The sequence below is a fragment of the Indicator indicator genome, chromosome 15 (assembly GCF_027791375.1).
Source record: "Indicator indicator isolate 239-I01 chromosome 15, UM_Iind_1.1, whole genome shotgun sequence".
NCBI lineage: Eukaryota > Metazoa > Chordata > Aves > Piciformes > Indicatoridae > Indicator > Indicator indicator.
In genome coordinates, this window is record NC_072024.1 from 16,756,394 (window position 1) to 16,783,341 (window position 26,948).

At 44.9% G+C, this 26,948-nt stretch overlaps 2 protein-coding genes across 3 annotated transcripts; one reads left to right on the forward strand and one right to left on the reverse strand.

Annotated features, from left to right (window-relative positions):
* Positions 1-18,021, forward strand: WDR82 (WD repeat domain 82). 2 transcript variants are annotated; one of them, XR_008489249.1, is made up of 10 exons: positions 1-161; positions 5,209-5,306; positions 8,590-8,656; positions 8,858-8,957; positions 11,144-11,260; positions 12,065-12,220; positions 12,342-12,411; positions 14,192-14,334; positions 14,784-15,204; positions 15,922-18,021. XR_008489249.1 is itself a non-coding variant. In XM_054387697.1 (9 exons), exons 1-9 carry the CDS (start codon positions 1-3, stop codon positions 14,811-14,813), a joined length of 942 nt encoding a protein of 313 aa, XP_054243672.1. In that variant the 3' UTR covers positions 14,814-15,658. The 2 variants fall into 2 exon arrangements, 1 of the variants encoding a protein (XP_054243672.1); XM_054387697.1 differs by lacking the exon at positions 15,922-18,021 and having other exon boundaries at positions 14,784-15,658.
* A 1,509-nt stretch (positions 18,022-19,530) lies between these two features.
* Positions 19,531-26,857, reverse strand: PPM1M (protein phosphatase, Mg2+/Mn2+ dependent 1M). The gene is made up of 10 exons (XM_054387300.1): positions 26,643-26,857; positions 25,258-25,381; positions 24,344-24,598; positions 23,740-23,852; positions 23,161-23,245; positions 22,737-22,855; positions 22,204-22,267; positions 21,295-21,402; positions 20,303-20,451; positions 19,531-20,054 (listed from the first exon to the last, which is right to left on the reverse strand). Exons 1-10 carry the CDS (start codon positions 26,855-26,857, stop codon positions 19,910-19,912), a joined length of 1,377 nt encoding a protein of 458 aa, XP_054243275.1. The 3' UTR covers positions 19,531-19,909.
* Between the last annotated feature and the right edge of the window lie 91 nt (positions 26,858-26,948).

The following is a 26,948-nucleotide window of genomic DNA, read 5'->3' on the forward strand; positions in this document are numbered from 1 at the left end:
ATGAAGCTGACGGACAACGTGCTGCGGAGCTTCCGCGTGGCCAAGGTCTTCCGAGAGAACTCGGACAAGATCAACTGTTTCGACTTCAGCCCCAATGGCGAGACCGTCATCTCCAGCAGCGACGACGACTCCATCGTTCTTTATGACTGCCAGGAGGGCAAGTAAGTGGCGAGAACCTGGCTTGGCCTGCTCCGCCGCCCCGCCGGGGAAGGGGGTGCCTGCCGTCGGGAGGGCTTGGGGCAGTCTAGGAGTAGGGTGGGGCTGTGAGGGGTGCTAGTTTGGCTGCTGCCCGTTGTGGCTTTCGGGAAGAAGCCTTGCCCGGCTCTTTACCGGTGAGATGGAAGATCCGGATGGTACGCTTTAACTTCTGGTTTATTGTATTTTAATGTAGGCTTGTAAGCGGAACCACCATGATGTGCGACGCGGGGTGGAAGGTTTATGAACGATTAAAGTGGGCTGCAGAGCAGAATGGTTTTGTCAGCAGTACGGGTGGTTCTGCTTATTATCTCTGGTAGGCGGGATCCAGCAAAGGTCATTTCCCAAGTGTGAGAAAATTCACTGCTGTGAGAACTAAATAGTTGTTAAGTTTGAAGGATTGAGTCTGGTTACTTTTCCAGGGCTCGGAATTGGTACAGATACATAAACTGACTTTTCTGGTTTCTCTGGGCTTAAGTCTCACTAAGTAAAGTAGAAGCAATTGATGTGGGCAGTAAACAGAAGTGCCGTTTTAAACAGGATAATTTGAGTGTAGCTTCTTGGATAAGTGCTTTAAGTCAGAAGGAGAAAATGGTGTGATGTGTATTTGCTATAAGTTCTGAAAACTTGATGATGTTTTCCTTAAAACCTATCTCTTAAGTGGGGTCTGGGAACGTTGCAAATAAAGGTAGTCCTCTGTCAATACATGTGTGATTTACATATGTCTTCAAACTTTGCCTTAATTAATATTTAATCAATCAAGGTGTTTATTGATTTCTGTTACCTATGGGTAATGAATTGAGGGGCGTGTGTTTCTCACCAAACAGAGTTGTCCAGTTTATCTTCTTTCATTGATCACTTGATGCTTGTCCTCTTATGGTTAAAGCCCCAGAAATTTACATGATGCTTGAGTATAAGTGGATAAAAACGTGCAGATAAGAGCACAAGTAACATGTCTTGCATGTGTGCAAAAGGCATTTGTATTCCTTGAGAGCTGGAACAAATTGAAACAAATTATTTCAATAACATCTTCCTAAGCGGGTACAAATATGGATTTGGCTACTTTAAATTCTACAAAATTTTTAAGTTTTAATTTTCAGGTACTTTTTGGTGTAAAGATGTAACACTGAGGTTGTTTGTATGTTTCATTTTGTTTTTTAAAGTCAAGACTAGAGAGCATCACATACATCCATAAAGGGAAAAAGAAATGACCATGTGTATTGTAGGAGTGAGAATAGAAAGGGCAGGATAATGCAGGAATGAAAAAGAAATGGCTTGGGAGTGCCAGGAGGTAGATGTCAGTGTTGCATAAATTTTCTTGTAAAGCAGGTATTTCTGTATCACCAGATGTGTGGGAGTGTGTGTATATATCCTTCTGCATTTTTGCAGCAGACCAAGACATCATACTTGCTGTGTTTGAAAGATTGCATCCTGCATATTCTCTTAATGTTGTAGAATGTTTATTGTATATTATTTTACACTTGTGTTTGGTTGGCTTGTTTTACACATTGAAGTGGTCAGTGTTCCCTATCTGTTAGAGTGACTTCTTATTTGTAATGATCTAATTTTTATGTAAGAATAGGTAACTTTATACATATGGTGTCTGACATGGATTGTATTCTAGATCCTAATTATATACACTAGTAGAAGGGGTGAGTGATGTTAATGCAGATGGTATTGATTGCTCTTCCCCTTTCAAACTTGTAAAGAATAGTTAGATGGGTTGGGAATCATTTGATCCTTTCATCCCTATCTCCATCCAGTCCTGATGTGTGCTTTGCATTCAGAGGGTTTGCTTTAATTAAGTTAAATGTAGAAGATCGATGGTCATCTACTGCAGTGCTACAGGGCAGTGAGAGTAGTTTCATCAAGGTAACTCCAGTTTCAGGATGCCTTTCTCTAGCAGCTGTAAAATTAATTTGAAAGTTTCTCAGGTAGTATCAATTGACCCAACAGTGTAACAGTGATTTTTAGAGGTACTTGGGTATATAGGACACCCTTTGTCTCTCACCTGAAAAGTTTTAGCTGTGAATGGCTTTGTCACTAGAGACTTGTGTGGAGAAAAAATACCAAGTCTGCTAATGATCGCTGTACTGAGGTGGTGGAATTTGTCAGTTTCAGGCCTGTAGTGTTTTTTGGTGTGTGGTGGGTGTGGTTTTTTGTGTTTTTTTTTTTTTTTTTTTTTTTTTTTTTTTTTTTTCTCTTAAACCACTGTTTCACAGTCCTGGAACTGTCACCTTTTTGTCTATTTCGTTACTAATGAATGGCTAAGTGGAAACATTCTGCTTGCTGGGTTTCATTATGAGATACCCTACTTCATCAAATGACCTAAACGTTAAAACTATTACCTAAGCAAAAATGGCAACATTTGTGAACTTGTTGATTGAGTAGAATGAGCAGTTCTGTGGGCAGAATTAAAATGCAGCTGTGTTTGACTATACTTTAGGTACACCCTCACCGAGTTTGCTTTGTTTTGCCATACCAAAATGAGCCTTGCAGCTATGAGACTTGTAACCAGCATGACCAAGCCCAGTCTTGCTGACTTTCAGTTTCTAACAGTGTCAGGACAGCATAAGCGATGATATGTGGTCCAAGACTGACAGGATAAGATTATCTCCTTGAAACATGGATTTCCTTATTGTGTATTCTAAGCTTAGGTAACAAACTTGAAAAGCATGTCCTCATTCAAGAGCATCCAGTAATTTTGGACCTGAGGTTCCATTTCAGTGTCAAAATGTGTAAACTAAATTGTTAATTTTTAAACCCATTCTGCATCACCAGATACCTCCACAGTAGGCTGGCTCAAAAATATAGCAAGGGGCTTAACCTGTATCTTTTTGGGGCTTGAGAGTAGTCTGAGAAGTTTGAGAGCAGAGCTATGTGTTAAGGCAGCAGTCCTGGAGGCTGGGAATGGGTGGCTTGTGGCTGTATGCTTGTAACCTTGGTGTGGTACAATGGTGCTCTAGCAAAAGTTTGATTTGTATTTTAGGGTATATAAATTGTGTACTGTTTATACAAATTAAGAGATGATGGATCTGGACTCCTGCTTAGCTGTGGATCTTGGCGAGCCTGGTGATGGTTTTCCTTGCAGCAGTAGTTGCCTGGGGTTTGTTTTGTCATTGTAGCAGATTTGACTGTGATGTATTAAAGCATTTTTCTTTGACAGTGTTGCCTCCTTGGCAAGTGGGCTGGATAGGTTAACCTCTAACTTGGAATTATGTTTAGTGGTTGTGATTTGTTTTAAAAAGTACATAAAATGAGTTTTCTAGTTTGTGTTTTTTAAATACTCAATGGGGCACAGGCAGTTGGTCTTGCATGAAGTGACATGCTTCTGCTTGTATCAGCTTACATGAAAACTTCACCTTTGTGTGAACAGAGTAGTACTTGAGAACACAGAAGTACTTTTTGGTAAATGTGCTTTCTGTCTGAACGTAGACTTTTATTGTCTCTGTATATTAATTGATTCTACACAGAGCTTCTGTGCTCTGAGCTTTTCACAGATAAGGAAGAGCCAGACTAGGCAGGAGAGTCTTAGAGTGTTTTGAGGTTGGTGGGATTTTTTTCCAGTTCAGTCAACAGCATAGCTGAGATATCTCTCCATACTGTTCTCTGTAGTTATCTGGGGCATACTGCTACAGAGTTTTGGGGTCTAAATTTGCACTTGATGTGGTGTTTTCAGTTTGTAGCCTGTTTGCTTCTGAAATTTGGTTTAAAAAGCCACTGATGGAACTGAGGAAAGATCTGCTTGTGATCTGGTCTAAGTGGTGCAGGTGGTGTATGGGCTTTAATTACACTGGCCAGATTGGCTTTCAGTTAGTAGGGGCTTGTCCCCAGCAAGTTGGTTTGAAGTCAAGGCTCTATGGCTTTTGCTGTTTGAGAATGAATGTCTAGTTTTGTTCTGATGTGAAAAGTCTCCAACTCATGCTCTGGGTGTGTCAACTGAGACTAATGAAAACAAGGAAAAAGTAGAACATTTTAGAAATACCTAGTCTGAGGGTGTAGTCTGATAAACTTTTCTTTTGGCAGTAGTGCTGGGTTTAAACCACTCCTGTTTGCTTTCATTCTCGTGCTGTTGTCTTTGGTTTGTGTTGGTAAAATATACTGTGGGCCTGTGGAATAACCAGGGTTATGAATTTCTGGATTAAAAATAACGTTTGGAAGAGATTGTATTATTTCTGGTGTGGATCTGTATCCTTGTTGGTTGACTGCCCAGCTTTGAAACCTCGGTGCTGCCTCAGTTGAGGAAAAATAGGGTTATGTGTGGAGGCCATGCACTGCTTAAGCAGGCATGGCTGCTGCAGGATATGCCTGTTAACCAGCTACTTCTGAGTTTACTTTGCAGTTTAAGTTTCCAGTACAGCAGTGCATCATTTGCTTACCAGACGCCTAAAAATCCATTTTTGTATATTGCCTTCACTCTCACTGGAATGTCTTTAATTCTGTTGCAATTGCACACTTTAATTAAGATTGGATATGAGTGTAATTCTCTAATAGTTTGAGAGTCCCTCTGTTACCATTGCTTTTACAGGCTACTGGTATGGCTCCATGATTGTGGTAATACCAAGAAGCCCTATTATGAATGAAACACCCTGTTCTAGGTTTTCAAGGAAGAGAACAAAAGAACAAATTATTCTCAATCTAAAATAAGCAGCAGATTAATGAGAGTTTTGGATGGACAAGGGAATGATGAGGCAGTGCTGCTTGACATTAAAGGCTCATTTTGCTTGCTCTTCATGTTCTTTTTAGAGTAGACACAGGGAAGAGGATTTTTGGAGGAGACAAGTGTATTTTACAGGTGTTACAGAGAGCTCCTCAGGCCTGGGGATGAGTTTGAAGAAAGCACCAAGGTGCTTGTTTGAAAATCAAATACAAAAGCTTTTCTTTATTTATATGAAACATCTGATGACTTGAACAAATCTTACAAAAATCTCAATGAAAATAGGCCTTGTTCATGTGTTTCAGTTTGGGCTTCTTGTAGCAATGAGTGCCATTCTTTCTGCTTCCTTGTGACAGGCCAAAGAGAACATTGTACAGTAAGAAGTATGGAGTGGACCTCATCAGGTACACACATGCTGCCAACACTGTTGTGTACAGCTCCAACAAAATAGATGGTAAGTGATCCACTGGAGTTGAGTATGTGTAATCTCCTTACACCTAAAACTATGTGCCTGGATAAACAGCTCTAAAAAAAACAAGGGGAAAAACGTAGCAGCTTTTCACTGAGAAACTGATAAAGACTGTTAGAGGGTTTAATGTTCAACTGTAATGCACCCTGATACTCCCTTGAGCATGCTGATGTGAGCTTTGTTCGTTGCTGCAGTAACTAAGAGGTTAAATGTTGTTAGTCCCATAAAAGTTCTTCTGTTTGCTTTGCTGTTTGATACCAGTGCTGTCAGTCAGCCTCTGTCTCTTAATTTCTTATGTGCAAAATGAGATAGAAGGAGCATGTGGCCAGAAGGTGGGTTAGGTGCCTTATCTCTGTGTGGTACACACGAGTCAGTTGCAAAAGGAGGGAATGTTTTTTCCATTCTCTGTATGCAGCAGGAAGGGCAGGAAGTTCAGGTAACTCAGGTCATCAGCCAAATCTGGAGGAGGTCACAGATCTGTTCTGAGGTTAGCTGTGCTTCTGTAATTTTTTTTCAATGTGATAGACCACTCATTTTCATGCTGTTTCTCCACAGTGTCTCTGTGATAGCTACACTCTGTAAAGTCATGACATCAAAGGGCTTCTAGACGTTTGTGTCAGATTTTCTGTTAATGTAGTTGAATTGAATTTAAAACGCAAGTTGACCTGGCATGAAGTCTTCCTAAGGTTGGAAACAGTTAGTGTTTGCTTCAAACTTTGTCTCAATTTTGTTCGTTGTAGCCAGGGAGAGCAGAGAGAGTTTTTTCAGTGAACAAGTCTCTTAGCATAGCATTTTATAAATGGGGTAGGTCACTCTTATTTATAAACTTGAAATAATTTCTAGCGTAGTGGCTTTGTTTTGGTTTTCCTTTTGCAGAGATGGAGCATGACAGTAGGGATAATGGTGCTTTGTGGTATGTGCTAGGTTATTTAAGTAGTTTAAAAGGTTATGAATGTGCATCAGGTGGCAGTTAAGAGTTAGGAATTCAGGTTAAACTAGAACAGCCTGAGCCCAAAACTAGAGGAACAAGGAAGGTTCCAATAGTATTTGATTTAATGGTGTAAAAGGATTAGAGTTGTGATGGAAAGCTCTTGCCTTTTTAGTTTGAGTCACAACCTACTTGCATTATTTACTTAGTAATTTGTCACATTTCTGACTTGGCTGTTATTTAATCAATGAAATATTTTTAGTATAATTTTGACTTCTAAGTTTTTATTTATAAGTACTGATAAGCCTTTGAGGAAATAAAACTTCAGAGTCTTTGTCTTTCAGGGGAACGTTATGATAAATACTTGATTAGGAGAAAAGAAAGAGTGGAATTACTTGTTGCTGTTGCAAACTATGAGCCTAATAAAACCAGCAGTGTGTTGTTTTGGGGTCTAGATACTCTCTAGTCTATAATCCATGCAGCCTTGGGCAAAGCACATTGTCTGTAATCTGTTAAGCAGTTACTGGGAGGGAAAATGAGCCCAGGAATGTGTTATAGGAGTACTGGCACTTGCTCCCAAGAATTGTATGTGTTGGGAGTTGCTACCAGTCCACTTCCCACTGAATATTTCCTCAAGACCTTTGAAGATAGCTCCTCTTGCCTGATTCCAGGCTGAGGTAGTAGTTTGTACAGTTTGAGGGTCTATGATACCACCCGGTACAGGAGATAACTGTACAGGCCACTGCCTTGCCTGGGACAGAGCACTGCCAACAAAACGGATCATAAAGGATCGTCTCTCCCTGGTGCTTCCTCTTGAGCAAAGGAAGGTGAAGTCCTGCATGGATACTTCAGAAACCAGGTAACAACAGTTCTTGCAGAAAAACCTAGAGATGTGTCTTTAAGAGCATCCTTGAAGCATATTGATTCTAGCCATGGTGGGATGTGATGATGGTGTTGGGGATTTATGCTTTGGCTAGTCACCTCATATCTCTTGGAGTTTATGCATGACCAGCACCATGTTTCCAGCTTGATCAGTCAGTTGTAGTTTCTTGTCAAATACTGGAGGATGATCTAGAACTCTGATCTCAGCTTGATGTGAAACCTCAAGTGAAAATGGTAGCTTGAGCATTTTTTCATAGCCACTGAATTTTGCTGAATGAATGAGCCTTTTAAAAAGATCTGAACACAGTTGCCCTTGTCAATGTTAAAATGCTGTCTGCATATTGTATCTTCTTGGCTCCTGTTCTTCTGAGTCAAAAGTAAAAATATCCTTTTCCCTCAGTATCTTTGGAGCTTCAGCAGGACTTGTTACAGCAGCGTGGAGTCTCTTGACACTCCATGGTGCAGGTGCATAACGCCAATCTCTGCCATCCAGCAATAACTTAAATTAGTGCCCTCTAACTAGTGAGAGAAGGAATTTTGCTGTTATTTTCAGATATCAGAGGTTCAGCAGGTGCTCTTCACATTTCATCTCTCAGATGGATCTGCACATAAAGATTAAAGAGTGGCTTCTGTGCTTTAATAGTTGTTTCCTCTTAAAAGAATTTCTTTTACTTTTTGGAAGGAAGGAAGGATCAACAGTATCTTCCAGAATCCTGAGCTACTCTTGGTATATTCATCTATACTCAGAATAAAATTGCCACTTGAGAAATGGTGGTGGTGCTGCTTTGATTTATTCCATATAATTTTTAAGATTGCTTTAGGTGGCCTAAGTTTTAGATTACTCCTCTGTCCTCTTCTTAAAGCTTAGCTGCTCTAAGTGCAGAGGAGGTATGAAGCTGCTGATTATCAGATTAAGAGAAAAAGAAAGGAGATTTTCTACTTTTTAATGCTCTTGTCCTGGCTTTGAAGTTCATGTTTTTATATTCTCTGGCTAAATGGTAGAATTTGCACATTTTCTGTGCCTGCTACTTAGGTGGAGACTTACTTGCTGGATGTGTATGTAGGCAAGACAGCAAAATTCATGCTGTACAGGAAAAAAACCCTGGTAGTATCAGCTTTGTAAATTTAATACTCTCACTTTTGTGAGAACAATGGAATCAAACCTACTGGTACTTAAATCCTAGCACCTTTGAAATTAACTTGCACAAATCACATGGGAGTTTGCCTTTAAGATGTAATAGGACTTAAGACTGTGGGAAGTGTCTTTTCCTGGTGCCTGATTTTCAGTTCTGCCTTGGAAGCAAAGTTGGTTTATGCCTGTTTCTTGATTCTGTTTCAAAGTCTGACTTGAAATTAAATGACCAGGCTTACTGACCTTGGCAAGTTTGCTGTTTGTGAGCAGTTTTAAACAATGTTTTGTTCACAGTGCAATAAAGCTTCTGGTTTGTTTCTTTTCAGACACAATCCGATACCTCTCCTTGCACGACAACAAATACATTCGGTATTTCCCAGGGCATACAAAAAGGTAAGAGGTGGCTTGGAGACAGTACAGGAGAAAGTGAAATAATGATTGTAATGACCTTGAGTTAAATTAGGTTTGCTCTGGTTTTTCACTTTGCAGAACTGTTAATGGTAGTTATGAGCTTGTACACAGCTGTTTGGGGTAGGTGGTGTTCCATTCACTTCGTTTGTGTGTCTCTGATGCGTATGGTTGTCTGTGTTGCAGAGTGGTTGCTCTTTCGATGTCTCCAGTGGATGATACTTTTATTTCTGGGTCCCTCGATAAAACTATTCGACTTTGGGATCTCCGCTCTCCAAATTGCCAGGTAGGTAAGATATCAAATTCATGCTTGCAGCGTGTTGCCTTTTCAGTTAAAGAGATGAAAAATGGATGTATGCTTGTTATAAAACAACTGCTGCCAGAAATGTGTGCTGCTGATGTATTGTTGACACTTTCCCGGAGTGCTGAAGGAGCCTCAGTCACAAATCTCTGTGAAATATGTATGTCACATTGTGTAACACCACTTACTTTCACCTTTGTCTCTGCTGGAGTGACACTGGAAAGAGTAAGAAGTAACACCCACAGCTGTTGAAATAAGAGCTGGGTGTGATCAATTTGTTCATCTGGCTGCTACCTCAGGCAGAAAATGTCTTCTCTTAGCCAGCATCTCTCCTGGGTTGGGAATGCATCTTAGAGTGTTTATAGTGTGTTTTAAATTGATGCCATTAAACTTGATGAAGAAACTGATGGTCTAAAGTAACACAGCAGCCGTATGGTCTACCTGCTCCGTGTACCACCTTTGTTGTTTATCAGACCTGTTTGGGAAGAGATTCAACTTTCCAGCAAGGCAAAACCTGATTTATTTTTATTTCTTTTACTGGAACACTCTTATTTTTCTTATTGGAAGGAAGCTTGTGTGGGCTGAGAAAAGTATCAGAGCTGGCAGTAGGGGCAGGAATGAAACACTCTAAGTAGAATCTCCACCTTTTATTGACAATGAGCTGTTTTGTCCCTCTATCTGGACATGCAGTGTTATGTTTTCCTGTCTTCCCATCTCGCTGGCACTCTTTTGCTTATGAGACATGGCTATTTACTTTTTCATAGAATCAGGAAGGCTGGAAGAGACCTCAAAGATCATCGAGTCCAACCTGTCACCCTAAACCTCATGACTATCTAAACCATGGCACCAAGTGCCACGTCCAATCCCCTCTTGAACACCTCCAGGGATGGTGACTCCACCACCTCCCTGGGCAGCCTATTCCAATGGCCAACCACTCTCTCTGTGAAGAACTTTCTAGATGATGTAACTGTTAATGCAAACGTAGAGAAGGTTACATTGGTTACAAAATGGTTTTATCTATCTTAAACCCAGGCTTTTTCTGACCAGAAATTTTAATTTTGCCTTTCTCCAGGAGTGTGCCTTCAATGCTTGTTTCCCTTGGCATGAATGTTGGTCTCAAAGTTGCTGAGATAGGGTTGTAAAATCAGTATTGCATCTGAGATTTACACTAGTGCCTGAAGTTATAAGAGTGGTAAAACTAGGACTTGGAACTGGAAGATGCATCTAGCACAGTTTGGGAAACAGGAAGTGTTTCTTGTGATTTTCAGTTTGCCCATGAGATGGCAGCCGTAGCGCCTGGAACTATTATGTGGAAACCAGAGATAGCTACTTGTGGGGGCTCAGAGTACTGGCTAGCTCAGTGCTTAAGCTTTCAGAGATGACAGGAAAACTGTCCTAAATTGGGAAGAAGAGAGGTGTAGTAAAGTCTAGATTTCTCTAGAGAAGAATGGTATTTCAGAAATGCAGGAACTTCTTAAATGTTTTGTTGATTTACTGAAAAATATGTTCTTATTTGTGTGCATAGTTACATGGAGAGATTTGGCTAACACACAGACCTGCCAATCAGGATCATATGTCTCATTGGCTTCTACCAAATTTTCTTAAGTCTTTTCTACTATGTGAGTTAAGAAAGAGTTAACATTAAAAAATAAGAGTCGAGAGTAACCTGTCAGCCTTAATATGTAAGGTCTGTTGACTTGCATTAGATGGGCATGGGGAGTTCAGCAGTGGTGTGCTCTGTAGTGATTGCTACTTGCCTTTTTTTTTTTTTTGTTTGTTTGGTTTTTCCCTTCTCCTTTGCAACCATATTATTAAAGTGTTGCTGTCAGTTCCAGCATCAGTGTCTTGTAGTGCTCTCTAGTCTGATCGTTAATACAGCCTCATCATAATTCTTTCTCTGGGTACTTCTTGAGTGTGTGACAACTTGAATGAGGTCTTGATTTGATTTAGTGTAAACTTTGTCATTGCAGCAAATTGGAAGCTCTGTATGATGGCATGAAGTAGTCAGAATTGTGTTTGAGAGACTGAGATCTGAGCCTTTGTAAAATGACAATATTTACAATCGAAGTGCAGTTATAGGCTGCTGTTCTGCTCACAGTGGGTTTAGAAGGTGGTGGTAGAAATGGGAGCATTAGTTTCACAATGTAATTTGGACCACTGCTATTTTCTAGGGTTTAATGCATCTGCAGGGGAAGCCTGTGTGTTCTTTTGACCCAGAAGGGTTGATTTTTGCTGCAGGAGTCAATTCTGAAATGGTGAAGCTTTATGATCTCCGTTCTTTTGACAAGGTGAGCTATCCTAACTTCACTTCTTACACTTGTACAGCTTGTAAGAACTAGTCTAAGCTCAGTATTCAGAGGCTGGATGTCTTGACTCCAGCTTGCTGTGTGTGGTGTGCCACCTTGGCACATGGGGAGTTTTCAGTAAGTCCACGTCTCACAAACAGAAAAATCCTGACATCCACTCTTGAACCAATATTAAAGTTTATTTCTGCTAACTCTGTAACCTCTTTCAGACTCCTTTTTAGGCTTTTTGATTTTGTTGGGTTTTGATGTTCTGGATGTTTGTTTTTTCTTTGCTGCTTATTTTGTGAAAATACTGGCAAAGGAGGAGCCAGGATTGTTACAAAGAATGGAAATTCCAAAGGAAGCTGTAATTGGGTGGGCAGCTGAACTGGCTGAGCACTGAGCATAGAGAGTTCCATGGTTTTCAAAGCAACAATAGCATTTGGCTCAAGCTCTTTCTGTAACTCTGGTTAGCAGCCTTGTTTGAAAACTTCATTCCACCTTAAATTAATTTCTGCTGTTGAATGTGGTAGAGTATGGGACTGAGTTTTGAAACACCCTGCTGTGGCTCTCCTTTTGCTCTGGAAACTGTGGATTCCTTCTTCTTTGAAACTTACACAGTACAGTGACTTGGTTTTGCCATGACAGTTTCCTTTTCGGTTTTGTTTATTTTTAGAGCTGAAGATGTTATTTTGATAAATCTTAAACTTTTTTTCTCATCCAAGGTTAAAAGCAGAGTAGTGTTAGCAGCAGTGCATACAGAACCTCTGCAATGTTTCTTTTTTTTTTTTTTTTTTCTCTTGGAAGGGGCCATTTGCTACCTTTAAGATGCAATATGATCGAACGTGTGAGTGGACAGGCCTGAAATTCAGTAATGATGGCAAACTCATCCTCATATCAACTAATGGAGGGTTCATTCGACTGATTGATGCCTTTAAAGGAGCCATCCTGCATACATTTGGGGTGAGCACTTTGCCTGTGTTACCTGCTTGAAACTTGGTGTTAGTTTTGGGAGCAGATGCCCTTTGGCTGTGAGATTACTGTGGACACACTCTAGTACATATTCTCCTGTTTTGTGCCACAGGGTTATAACAATAGTAAGGCTGTCACGCTGGAGGCATCATTCACACCAGACTCTCAGTTCATCATGATAGGTAAGATAATTCTTCTTGGAAAGAATTTCAGTGCTCTGAAATTAGGGGTGTTATGAAGGACTAAAATTGTGTCTCTTGGGAAGTAGGATGTACTTAGTTAACACAACGCAGCTGTAAGCTGTCTTTGAATTGGCAGTTCTGTAGTTTGTTAGTTCACTCAGCATTTTCTCAACTGAAATGCAAACAAGCCTACAAGAATTACTTCTTCCTTTATATACAAATGCTATTCAAAACAAGAAAAGAATCTGACAAACTATTGTAATGCATGGAGACCTGTCATATAATTTCTGTCAGGGATCCTCACCTCGTGGCTAGGATGCATTCACGTGCTGTCTCAGTGTTCTGGGGCCTGCCCTTCCTTGCCTGATGAGCAAGACACCTGTTTTTGCTGGATATTGTTCTTACAGTCCTCTCAGGGACGTTCTTCCACTGGTGATGTGCTGGGGCAGCTGCATTTTGTTCATTTGGCTCTTGTAAACCCCCATGTCTGTCGAAACAGCTCTGCTTCACCCTTGATAGAAACAGGCATTAGCCTGATTCCTCTGGCCCAGGCCCCCTTCCTCAGCCCCCTTCCTCACCCCCCTGCAGGAGGGACTCTTGAGTGAAGCTGGTGGCAAAAAGCAGCTGCAACTCTTGTAAAGCTGGTGCGATGGGTTGGGCTCACCACAATAAGCACTTCAGTCATTCTGCTACCCAGCAGGACCTGTGAACACCAATCAGAGCCAGCAGTGGCATCAGTGTAGTGCTGCCCTCTCCTAGCACCATATCTTGTCCTTATTTATGTGGCTGGTACACCAGATAATATTTAACTTTGTGGTCATGGGTATCCAGATCCTCATTTTTCCTGGATGAGTCTTGGTAGAACAACTATTTTTTTTCATTTGGTGTTCTGGCTGAGAACTTCCTGATTGCAGAGAAAGAGGGGTGGAGTTCTTTGTTTAGTCTGTCTCTGGAGAGCACTTTATTGCACATACCTTCCTGTTTTGCCCTTTCAAATGTGAACTATAGTGGAAGAAGTTCCAGAACACTTAATTCTATTCAGATTTCCATATGATTAAGCTGTAATTTTTCTTCCCTGAAACGCTATACATATAAATACAAAGAATTTTCTTTTGCTTCTGTATTTTCATTAGGAATCCTATTTAAAATAAGACCAAAGCATAACTTACTTATAAAAGCATTAGGTGCCCAGCCTCAGAGTTTGCAAGGTGCCATTTTAAAAGGAAAACATGTCCCAGTGTATCAGTGTGGAGGAGTCAGCATCTCCAGTACATATGTTCCTCTTGGACACAGTGCATTGAAATCTGGTTACCTTCAGTAGTAAAGCCTTTGAGTTGATTCTGTGCCTTCCAAGTGAAATATTTGTCTCCTTTTGTGTCTGAACTGAGAACTTGTGTGAACAATGACTCTTACAGTCAGCTTTCAGCCTCTCACACATTGGTGCAAGTTGGCAAGGGTCTTTCCTCAGTTGGATGGTGTCAGCTCTCCTCTTCTACTGGGTGACCCTAGCTGTTAACCTTTTTTGCCATAAAGGTGTTGCACTGTGCTGCATGGTTGAGTCTCTGCAGAGCAGAGATGCAAACCTGCTGCCCGAACACCAGTGTGTAAACTCTAGTGATGTTTTGGCAGTGCCCTAGTAGTACCCTTTGAGAATGTTAAAGGTTAAGCTGAGGCATACTTGTTCCTACAGTTGCCTGACAGAAAAAGGTTATGCTCTGCATTTTCTTTGATGGCCTCTCCACTGTATCTTGCATATTTTGCTTTTCACTCCCGCCTGCAGGTTCAGAGGATGGGAAGATTCATGTTTGGAATGGGGAAAGTGGGATGAAGGTGGCTGTGCTGGATGGGAAACACACAGGTCCTATAACCTGTCTGCAGTTCAATCCAAAATTCATGACTTTTGCTAGCGCATGTTCCAATATGGTAAGCAAAGTGTTTTAAATTCCTCCTGGCTCACTGAGGTGCTGACCCTTCTAGAAATGAATCTGGGAAGGCTCAGTGCCTCTGATGGCTATTGCTGGGTTGTGCCTTACCGCCAGACAGATGTGTGAAGTGGGACACCTGGCAAGCCAGGGTTTGAACCAAACAGATGAAAGCAGAGCAGTGAGTGAGTGCATGAGCAGAAGCATGAGTTCTTTAGGTCCTTGTACACGGCTGGTATGTTCAGTTTGTGTAAGCCCGGCTTGCTCTAGAGAAGGTGCAGTATGAGCCACACCAGTGTAAGCAAGGATTGTAACCTTAAACTGCTGAGGGTGTTGCTGCCTCTTCAGTAGTCTCTGCCTGTGTGCTTAGGGTAGCAGTGACCAGCTCCTACAGTGTGCTGAGTATGTGTTCTGCTCTGTAAAAGATGTTTGTTCTTTCCTGTTTTGTAGGCCTTTTGGTTGCCAACTATCGATGACTAATTCCTACGTTGCAGCTGCTGCTGGAGGATCTCCATACTGCTAATAGCAGCACATCACTGCAAGCATAGTACTGGAATTGCCTAGGTCTCCTGGACTGTGTTCCTGTTCCTGCACACGCCTCCATGTCTTACCTTTATTTGGTGCATTCCTTTGCAAGGACTTCTCGGCTCAGCCTCCTGGCATGTTCCAAAGTGGCATGCTACCTTACAGTCTGTGCCCAGCAGGCTTCATCTGAAGTTGGAACTGACTGACACAGTATTATTTCTAAGAGCAGTGAAGTCTGTTTTAATTACAAAATGTTTGTGGCATTTTTTTAAGCTGTAACTGCGTTTTCCTTCTGTAAGTGCACAAGGCTATCGATGCTCCAAGGTGGAATGTGCAGTTCCTTCCCGTAAGTGCATGTTTTTCACATTTGGGATCTTTCTGCTTTCACTGCAGTCCACAGATGCAAAGTTACTTGTGTGCCAAATGTGAACATTGACAGCTTCCAATGTAGAGAGCAGATGCTGGATTCTCTTGCAGTGGAACATGCACTTCAAGATGGGTGACTATGAATATAGATGATGCATAATTGTCATCTGGTTTTTGGCAATTTAGTGTGCCACAAACCATACAGGTTTTGTCCATTGCCAGAGCTTACCCTGCTGTTTGCTGTGCCAGCATCCTGGGGGGCACAGACAGCACTGCTGAGGTCCAGTCAGTGTCCCAAGCAATAAAGGAGGCTATCGGCAGGAAAATGAAGAAACCAAGCTGAGACTGAAAGTACAGTCTGCCTGTGTATCTTCATTATGTGTCATCTTGGCTGATGTTGTTTGTAAATACTGTGGGGGTGGGAGGGCAGTGGGAATGGGCCATATTTTTTTACTTTTAGATATTAAAGAATATGATGTGGGCCAGTATTGTGAGGTGTCTAGGCTGCTTACCTTCACAGATGCAGTTTTCGCTTCCTGGTTTGTAAATCAGTTCCATTACGTTCTCCCCACACTGGCCTTAGGTCTATATCCCTTTGTTGATAAAACTGATTTGCACTTCGTTCATCATGCATTTTGTCACAGGTCCTGTGGGGTTTCAGTGACAGTCCCAAAAGAGCAGTGCTTCCTTTGTTTAGATCGTGTCTACAGAACTGAAGTTACAATCTTCCATGGGACTGTGGTGACTTCCACTTTCTGTGGCCCTGTTCCAAGGGACGGGAGGGATGTGCTCTCTTGCTCCAGAGAGGCTTGTGGGTGAGTGGCACAGAAAAGCTGGCAAGCTGGTCTTCAAGCCTGGTTCTGCTTTCTTGTTCCTGAAACACTGCATTGATCAAATGCATCCACCAGCAGGCTGGGACAGGCTCAGTGTAACTGAGGTGTCCATTGTATTCTTGCCTTTCCGAACACAGCTGGCTTTATGTGCAGGGCTACAGCTTGGAAAGATGATTCTTTCTGTTGCCCAGTCGTGTGCTTCTGAAATGCTGGTGAGGTGGCAGGCATGGGCATGTTCTCTAGCCTTAGGTCAATTGTCTAGGTGTAGCTCTGCTGCAGCAAAGTTCATCTCAGCTGTGGAGGCCTGTCTCATTTGGAACATCTCTCCCTGGCTGGAGGAGGGAACAGAACACTGGACAGATGCTTTTGATCCTGTCCACCAGGCCTGCCCTTGGAGATGCAGGTGAGGGATCCATGCTATTACACCAGCATCCCTCTTGCCATACTGTCCTGCTGTCACCTTGGATGGCCAGCACAAAGGGAGATCCAAGTCATCCCAGTCCTCAACAGCTGACTAGCTCTCCACAGCCGCTTCTTCAACTCAGTGTTGTTGCATTTCAGGCTGCTTGGTGCTATTTTACCATTGTTGGTGTTTCTGTAAGCAGCTGTATTTTGCAGTGGTTTGTAACATACGGGTGTTTGGGGGGCGTTGTAGTGCACTTAACAGGTAAACTGTAACGTTCAGTAGTAAAATCATCTTTCAGGGGTTTACCAAGTCTGTTGCCTGAGGAGGTGAAGAGCCTCCAGCAGCTTTACTTGTCCTTTTCATAGGGAAGCACTTGGAAGTCTTTTCTTCTAAAAGTGCTCTTTGCAGATGTGGTTTGAGCACTTGTCTGAAGAGCATTGTTCAGCTCTCTTCCCCTTGTGGTGGTGTAAAACATTGTGTGTTGCAGTGTGAAATGTTTAAGGGAAAGAAGACCGAAGGGCTGGTCCAGAAGGACACACTGGAGTGAAAATAAATGTACAGGTTTGTGCACAACATAGCAGTAATGCTCAGTTCGAAATTAAAGCCAGATGCCTTCCCAGGGCTGATTGACACCCACACAGAGGCAAATAAATCTTTCTTGGTTGTAGCACTCTTTTCCATCTGCCTTTAGAAGAAAGAAATGTGCCAAGTGTTGTCAAGGAACTTGAGTATCACATATCTTTAGAAGGTTAGACAGGAAAGGTGACTAAAGCTTTTAGCATTCAGCTTGTGAACCTTTTTAAAAAGCATCAGGACTGCAATTCCTGTCCTCTCCATGGCAGCCAGCTAATGAGAAATGGACCTCATTAGAAACAGTGCTTGCAGGTTTAGCAGAATGTCTAGCCTTGTGTAAAGCCAAGCAGGAAAGCAGAAAGCAGCATTCCCCCTCCAGATTTGACACTTAAAAGATCAATGTTCCCCATGCTCTTTAGGATAAGATAAAAAGACCTTCAAAACAAACAGGAAATGAGACTCAAAGCCCACCTCTAAATAGGCAGTGATGGTGGCTGAGCACATCTGCTTGGGCTGGAGATTTTTGGGTATAATTCTGGGTTAGTATTTTGAGAGTGGTTTGGGGTTTTGGTTTGGTTTTGGTGGGTGTTGTGAGGTTTTTTTTGTTTGGGTTTTTTTTTGTTTGTTTGTTTGTTTGTTTTTGTTTTTGTTTTTTTTTGGCTTGCAGGTCCTTGGTTAATGTCCCAGCCCCTGCTCTAAGGGACACAGGAGCAATTGAGTGAACAAATTTGGAAGCAGCAGTGTCTCTTTTCCCATGCCTCTGGACTATATTTGCACTTTAAGAGACTCAATGGGATTTCGGGTTGAGCAAGGATCCTAGTGAGCTTCTTGGAAAATGGTCTCCTTGCTCGTGAACTGCTAATGAGGAGTTTACCTCCTAGGTGGGATCTCCTGGATGGGTGTAAATGCATGGAGTCAACTTTGTTGCAAAATACTACACATGTGGAGAATTCAATGTTGTGGCTGCTACCAATAAACATTTTGTAGAGAGATGATGGAGTGCTGTAAGTTTTGCGTGTCCAGTGTGATACAACTTGCTGGTTTCTTAGAGGGGAAATGAGAAAATCCTCCTCTTTTTAATAAAAGGCCCTAGTTCTGGAAAGCCACAATCTCCCTAGTGAAGTTCGTGATGCTCTGAAGCCATCTCTACATTAATTGCCTGTTTTAAGAGGATTTTCTTGCCTAGGAGTGCATGAGGATAGGAAAGCAGTCCTGTGACAACTGCTTGTTGAGGTATGGTGCCTGAAGTAGAGGGGGTGCTTGTGGTCTGGATGGAAAAGCTGAGCCTTTTCTCAGCAGGAAGGTGGGGAAATAGCTTTTTGGAGTAACAGGAGTCTTGGGTCATTGCTGTAAAGTATATCTAGCATTACAGCTGCTGTAGGGGGGGTCAGCAGCCAGCATCAGGTTTACATGGGTGTTTGTGTCCTTTGCTTTCAGGTGAAACTCAAGGGGAAGCTGGAGATAGATGAGTTTTTTTTGTTCCTTAAGCCATGAGCAGATAGCTGAGAAGGCTGCCCTCATTCCTGGGCCCAGGCTTCCCACTGCAGGAAAATCATCTTTTGACACCTAGCCCTTGGGGTAGTACTGCTAGGGGAGTAGTTCTAGCAATCAACTGGATTATGGCAACAACAAATCCAAAGCAAAAATTTCTCTGCAATCTTCTAAAAATGTTGTGGTTTTTTTTTCTCCCACCTCAGATCTGTGTAAAACCTCTGTCAGGGATAAAACTGCCCAAGATGTATTTAAAAGTATTTTTATTTGGACTTTCATCCTTGTGGACCTTTAAACACACACTGAGGTTTGTCTGCTTCCCTAGGGCATTTTGCAACTTGTGTAATGAATAGTGAAAACCCACAGTTTTCATTTCAGACATAGGGTTGGGAACCTTGTCCAGACCTGAGTTTGCCTGGCTAATGATCTGGTTGAGAAGCAGATCCTTGGAGTTTCAGGCACGGCTTTGGTAATAAGTGCCTGAGATTCAGCACTGCAGACAAATTCAAACAAACTGGGTTTATTGTACTTGGAGCTTTTCTGCTAAATCAGCTGATAGGCTTCAACAGTTCTTGTCAGTGCTACTGCTACAAAGCCAGCTTTGCTGTCAGACATGGCCTGAGTGAATAGGAAAAGTGTTAGCAAGTGGTGTTGGCTCAGATTGCATAGAAAGCTGTAGGCTGCATCACGTACTAACACTTAAATGCACTTAAATACCAGTAAGGCACTTATCTTTACAGAGGAGGCTCCCATACACCGTCTGTAGCTGCACTTGCTAACCTCCTCTGATTTGAGGTGGGGTTGCCTACAAATGGAAACTTCCTGAAGAGGTCTGGGCTGCTACTTCAGCACTTTGTGGTATGTGGGCATGGCTGTGCCCGGCGCTGTCTTGGCAGCCCCCAGGTTCTCAGCACTATTACAGCAAGTGGACGTGAGGAAAACTAGCTTATGCATCCAGTTTTGCACAACTTGGTTCAAGTCTGATTAGAAGTGAGCTCTTGAGACTGCTTGGATCTCAAGTGATCCACATTCTTCAGCATTAAAAAGGGAGAGGGGTTTTTAGAAACATGGATTTGAGTCTGGCTGTACCGCAAAGGTGTTACAAATAGTACCTTTCAGCTTGCATATGGCCCCTTTGCAATTTGTCCTTGGCCCAACAAGAAGAAAAGAGTAAGGGAATGATTTGTTGCTCACTGTTCCTGTCTTGCATGTTCTTAAGAAGGTAATGTTCTTGGTGCTTTTTCTGGCTGTGCATTTTGGGATTCCAGTACAGGTGTTTTTGCTGGACGGCAGTGTGCATGCACAGCAGAAATCCCTTGGTCTCGGGCTGATGCTGAACAGCACCACAGCAGAGGGACACAGAGATCCTGTCATGCTAGCAGTCACTCCTCATCTCTCTTGTGTAGTGGGATGACAAATACAGAGATGTCATCATAGGATGCCTCATGGCTGTCATCCAGCATCCACTGGTGGCCTCTTTTCTTTCCCCTTGCTCTGCATACCAAGCACTTGGCCAGTTCTGAAAATCTGTGGGTGGAAAAAATGCAAGGTCTGGGTTAAGATGGCACCATTCCCAAGAACATTGGCAAGGTGTTTTTAAAGACACCAACTTTATCATCGTCTCTTTAGGATGAGGAAAGATGAGAAGGCAGTTTCCAGTCACAGAAAAGAATGCTTGGTCATGCTGGAGTTGACCTAGAAGCAGAGTAACCTCAGTCTGCTTTTGGTCTGACCAGGTTCTTTGAATGGGAAAATGATGACAAAGCTGCTGTTACCTGTGAGGATCTGTCCTGTTTTCTGCAAGAAAGCTCCTGACCATATGGGCCACCTCTTTGTTGCACAGAACATCCCAAAGGCCATCAGTTGCCATGATAAGAACATCATCTTCCTTAACGTCATGCAGAGCAAAGTCAAATATATTCACCTGGAAAGCACAGGAGCAAAGCAGTGACAATTCCTGATGTGTACCAGAGGAGTCAGGGAGATGACTTCCCCTGAGAGATAACAAAGTGGGATTAGGGTGCTTTGAATCTTTGATGTCCCCTTGCTGCTATGCTTCTAGGTACCTCTCTCTTGGGGATTCTCTGGGCAGCATGCAGAGAGGTGGGGGAATCAAAAAAAGGACATGGCTAAGATGTGTTAGGTCTGTTAAAGGTGGTGTGTCAGTGTGAGATGAAATTCCCCCCTCCCTGACAATAACCAGGCTAGCTCAGTCTGGAAGCAAATGAAGGCTGTATTTACAAGCAGAATCTGCAATGTACGATGAAATGCAATGAATATGTACAAATATACATAATTCACAACATTTACAAATATATACAATCAACTGAAAAACAACCAAGCTCCCTTTGCTTCCCCCCAAAGGGCCTCTCTCCCAGGGGCTTCCCCCCCAGACCCCCTGGCAGAAAGCAGAGTTAGCTAAAGCAGAAAGTTGTTAACTTAGCTTGCCAAGGTCAGTGTGTTATCTTCAGCCAGAAGAGAAGAAGAAACAGCAGCCAGACAGCCCAGCAACTGCCCGACTGCAGATTGCAGAGTGCCCCACTTTGTTTTGAGTAATAGTTCTTAAACATTTCTATCTATCCAATGGAAGTGTTTAGAACAATCATTATTTTGCTTTCTTACACCCAATAGTGACTTATTTACACTCTTTCTCTGCTTGAACTTTGCAAGGAAAAGTTAAAAAGACAGTTTCAAACCATCACAGGTGGGTGCTACAGAGAAGGAACAGCTTTATTCCGTCCTGCAGTTCCCATGTGCTGTGACTGACCTTGGGGATGCAGGAGAGGAAAGGTTTGACTTCAATGTTGGTGTCGATGACTTTGAGCTGATGATCCCCCAGACCTCGAGAGACAGCCAGAGTCCCCAGCAAGCGAGCCTGGCCCCAAACAAAGCAAAACAGTACTGAAACATACGGAGGCTTGTCCTGACTGATCTATGTGTTGCCTTTAGAACCCTTCTCCAAGCACCACTCAGAACTTGAAGACTTCATCTGGAGACTTCAGAGACTGAGGAATCAAAAATAACAGCCTGGAGACAGCGTTGAGACAGCCTACACATGGGCAGCTCCTGGTGGCCTCTAGGGTTACCATACATTGCGTAAATGCTACAGACCTCAAGAAGCTCCTAGTGGCATCTGCTCTTGATTTGGGGTGGTGAGGAAGAAAACTGGGTTGGGTTGGTGGGGGCTGGGTGTTTTCTTCTGGCAAAGGAGGTTCTGCACTGACTCCTTGTTGTAGTGCTGGAGAAGGTGACAGGGCTTTCTGCTCAGCCCCAGCAGGGAGATGCTGGATGGGTGCAGTCACTGCTTCTCCCTGCCTCCATTTTCCTTCTCCAGGCTCCTTTTCTCAGCCTCCCCTCAAGGAAGGTTTGTGGGAAAGGCACTAATTAATGCTGGAGGAGGCAGTCCAAGTGGATGAAGTAAGTTCTCATCTGAAATAAGAGATGAGGAAAGGGCAGGCTGGCCTAGTGCTGCCTTGCTCTGCAGAGCTCTGGCTTACACCAAGCAGGCAGAGTGGTTCTAGTGAATGGAGCTGCTCTACTGGGGTTGGGGGACTGCACTATGCTGGAGAGCCCCAGTCTGCCATAGTGGCCTTGAGCATGGCAGTGAGTAAAAGGGATGCAAAGGACCTGCAGCAGACTTGCTTCTGCCTTCCCAATGTGTAAAGCATTAAGCTACCTGCTTCCCATGACCATGGACAAGAGGATACTTGAGGTCAGCTTTCTCCACTGTCTTGTATCCCCTAGAACAGAGAATTCACCATTCATTTGGGATTTTTCTGACTTGATGGTACACCCCAGCCACAGGATTTTGACTGTGAGTCAACCCCTGTGCTGCCCCCATGCACAAGCAGCTGACTGAGCAAGAGGCAATGTGACTTGCTGAAGCAGATACAGTGAAGATGACCCCTTGCTGAATATCCAGGTGTTTTCCCCTCTCCTTCCTGCCCAGCTTGTAAATGCAGGATGGAACTCACTGCACCAGCCCCACCTCACAGGATCCCAAAAAGACCATCTCAGCTATTCCCTAACTGCCTTGCTAAGGCCCCATGCCTTCATTCAGGGGGAAGGCTGCTCACAGCGTCCTTCACTTGATCTAGCACAGCTTTGCACCATCAAGCCCACTGCTCTCACCAATGGGGCATGCCCATCACTACAAGCAGGTAAAGCCACCTTGTGCTGCAGCCTTCTGCTCAAGCAGATGGGACTCACCAGCCCTCCATGAAGTAATCTCGGTACAGGACTTTCTGGCCTACATCATCTCCCTTCAACCTCCGTGGAAACTCAAAGCGTGTGAACTCACTGTCCAGGAGCTTGGGAAAAAGAAAAGCCTGCAGGAGGGAACAAAGGTGTGAGTATGTACAGGTTCTGCTTCAGCAGAGCAGGGCACCAAAGCTGCTTCTGCCTCAGGACTGGTACTCCCAGCAGAATGGAGAACAGAACTGCAAAACACATCGCAAGGAGGATGTCAGCATCTCCCACAGAAAGGCTGTAGTTGAGTCTTGCCCCAAGCATTGGCTAGTGGCAGATGACATCCTGGCCACATGGTGGCTTCTGAGGAAAGCTTGCAACAAGGCCCCTCTGACCCTGGAGGGGTCACAGCTGGATTGTGTGATGTGCAGGAGGAGTCACTCACCAGGTGCTGGATTCGCTGCCTCTCTGTCTCAGGTGTGAACTCACTGCTCATGGGCACAACGTTGTCCTTGAGAACAAGAATTGCCCTATGAGCAGGAAAAGGCAAAAGACTGAGCTACTGCAGCCCTCCTTGTACCCAGGCTGGCCCCAGAGTCAGCCAGCTGCAGGTAACCAGCAGCAGAGAGGTGCTGGAGAACAGCTCAGTACCCAGAGCAGAGTTATTAAATTACTCCATGCAATTGCTGTGTTGCAGCAGAGAACTGAGCTTGCCTGGTTTGACAATGTGAGATCTCACTGCTAGAGGAATGGTGGGCCAAGATCCTTGAAAATTCCTTGAAATTACCTTCCACTTTTAAACACCAGCTGGGCAGAGCTCACTGTTGCACAGTGTTTGTAGTCCCTTGACATCCCAAAACCCTCCCTTCCAAGAGGCATGAGAGCAGCCATCCTTCCAGTAAATCCCGTGGCAGGCAGGAAGGCAATGAATTGTGTGGGCTGCACATTTACCTTTCATAGGATTAAATAAGCAGCTTGCTTATCTCCCAGCTGTCATCACCCACTCCCCTTTATGATGGCTCACCTGCTGTCCCCAGCATTAGCCACATATAGCTTCCCCTGGAAATAAAGGGCAGCCAGAGCAGTGCAGCCTCCTGACTGGTTTGTGGCTTCCATCTCCTGGCCAATGACTTCATCCTGTTGTTTAAACAAGTTTGGAGAGTGATGAGAGACAAGCTGCTGCTTTCTGCAGCTACCTCATGCCTCCCAGCAGAAATCCAGAACCAAAACTGATTGCGTAGAGGCCACAGGAAACCAGCAAGGTGAAGACAGTGTTGCTTTGGTACAGCCAACAAAGGACTTTAGAAGTATGATGAGGAGATCTCAAGCTTGCAGACGCTGTTCCAGTGTGGCAATGGCCACTATCTAGTCCTAAAGAAATGCATCCCCTGGATGCAGTTTAGCAGAAATGCTGCAGTTTTGCTCTGGGTCAGCACTGCCAATGTGCAACAGATGTGAAGCAGATCTTGGGGAGCTGACCCAGAGTGACCTCAGCACTGAGTGCTGGATGAATGTCACTGCCTGCTCAGTGAGCTGCAGAACTGCAGGCCTTGCCCACCCCTGGTAGTAGGGAGGGACAGAGTAACTGCTTGGGGCAGCAGGTCCAGTGCCCTGCAGGAGGCACTCACGCATTCCTGGAAGGCGTTCTCCAGGGCTCCCACCACCAGGTCTTCTGCATGGATGTGCTTCTCCTCCACGAACTGGGGGTCGCTGTCACAAACGCAGCGCCCGCTGAGATTCATGGGGGGATGTGCCTCTGTGATGCCCCCCACAACCTCCTCCAGCTTCTGCTTGATGCAGTAGTGCAAATAGTTGGAGGCGATGATAGCAGCTTCTGGCCCACCGTGGCCATCAAACAGTGCCCAGTAGTAACCAGTCAGGAACTGCAGTGAGGAAGAAGGACAAGACAGCAAGGAAGAGGGGGAAGGCAGAGGCTGGCTAGGCCATGCAGAAAGCAGGCTCCACAGCTAGGACATCCCTGTTCATGGTTTGCCTGCTTTTACCACCCCAGCTACCCTTCCCTGCTGCAAGTTGATCCGTGCAGCTCAAAGCCATGTGATGTCTGGGTGCTGCTCTGCTGGCCCCACCATCTGAGTGGCTGGATTAGCAGCTAACCACCCTCACTAACTCTTCCTCTGTGGTTTAGGGGAAATGGGGCTGTTCTACCAGATCCAAGGCAAAGCTGCTCCCAGGAGAGAGCATCCCACGTGCCTGGTTCATGCCACTGTCCCCAGGTGGTAACAACACACGCTGGCTCTCAAAAGCAGAATGAGGAAAGAAAGGTGAGGGCACCAAGTAAATGGCTTGGACAGCCTTAAATGCTGCAAGTCATGGTCCATGGAAGTAGAAGTGGCACATATGGGCAGTTGGGTGTTTGCTGGCCAGTCACAGGGTATGTGGGTCCCCTAAACATGTCCAAGGAAAGGGTTTCATTGTGTGGGCATGTAGGACTGATGGGGCAGCATCATGTTTCCTGTACTTGGGCCACGGGTGCAAACCAGGGCTGGCAGCAGAGTAAGCACAGCCTGCCTTGGGGCTATACCTGTGTGGAGCACAGGATCAGCCATTCATCATCTTCTTCCAGGCCTGGCTCTCTCCTCCGGATGGAGATTTGACAGCAGGCTGCTTGGTCCTCATTGAACTCTGACTTCTCAGCATTGATAACTCTGGGGGTGCAAAGGCTCCAAGTAAGATGTGTGGACATGATGCACTTTGCCAGCTCCCAGCCAGCTCTGCTGGGTGCTCTGCAGCCAAAGCCAAAGGCTCCATCTTGCACCTTCCCTCCAGCTTCCTGCTCCCTTTTTGAGCTCAGTTGTCTCTTCACTGGGGACCTAAATAACAAGTCCTTTCTGTGTGGTGTGGAAAAGCTTGTCCAGGATCACAGATGAATTAAGGTTTTGGAGCACACTGGCCCCAGGCAGCCCCTGTCACCAGCCCACACTGCTATTTCCTTGGTGACACGGTGAACTGCAAAACCACTGTTGCTGATTACCCTTCTAGCCTTGCTAATGTCCCATGACCTTAGGGTTGTGATGTGGTCTGGTCAAGGATGTGGGGACAACTCCTGACTGGAGCATTCCTACTTGATCCATCCCTTCTGCCCTTAATAAAGAGCAAGCCCAAAGATTTTAAAAAATGTGACTTTCCCCCTCCCTTTGTTTTAAAGGAGCTTTGCTAGGAGCAAGGGGATAGTTGTCCAGTGCTGCTAGCCTGATGAAACCACCTTCTGTTCCAAATAACCCCCCTGCAAGGGAAGGCTTTCTGACCAACACAGCAGTCTGGGGGAAGAGCCCTGTCTGATCAGGGTGAGCAGCAGGGGACAGGTGACATTCCAGTGGTAAAATTCTGGTGTGAACCCCACTGCATTAAAGAAAGAGACACTTCAGCTAACCTCATTCTGCTCTCAGGGCTGTCCCTGACTTGTGACAAGCAATGGGGTGCAGGCCGCCAGATGCAGGCAGGGAGGTGGGCAGGTTATGTCCCACGGTGCTGCCAGCCACCGATAGGGAGGGTGAAGGGCCGGGGGGACCATGTCACCACCCCAAACCCCGCGCTGCTGCTGTGCTAGAGGTAGCTGCTACCCTCCTTGCAGGAAGGCACGGATGTGGGGGAGGCATTTCTGCCTGCGAGCCCTCCTCCAGGGCAGGGCTGAGGCTCCGTGCTTGGGCTCAGGGAGCAGCGTGGGACCGTGAAGGGACGAAGTGGGATGCGACCACTCCCCGGGCACCTCCCCAGGAGTCCCCTAAACCACCCGTCCCGAGCAATACCCATACCCCTCGAGCCCCCTGACCCCTCGAAGACTCCAGGCGTCCCCCCAGACTTGGACTACCTCCCGTCCAAACCCCTATAAGACCCCTGGGAGCTCCTGTAACCGTGCACCCCGCAGCCCCCTTCCCGGGGCGGCCTCCGCTGCTGCCCCGCACTCACTCGGCATAGCCCGCGCCCCAGGGCAGGGGCCGCTCGGGCCCGGTGCTCCGCACGGCCCGCCTGTCCTTCGGGCTCTCCTCCACACCGTCACGTAGAAACTTCGGCCGGCGGTAGCTGAGGGCTGCGGGCGGCGGGCCCGGGCCAGGCCCCTGTGCACCACCCGGGCGCTCAGCGCGGCGGCTCCGCCGCCAACGCCGCAGCCACTCGGCGGACATGGCGGCGCCACTACTGGGTGCCGCCAGGGGGCGCCATAAAGAGACACCGGCGTGGCTGCTGCTCCTCCCCGGGGCGGTGCGGGCGGCGGCT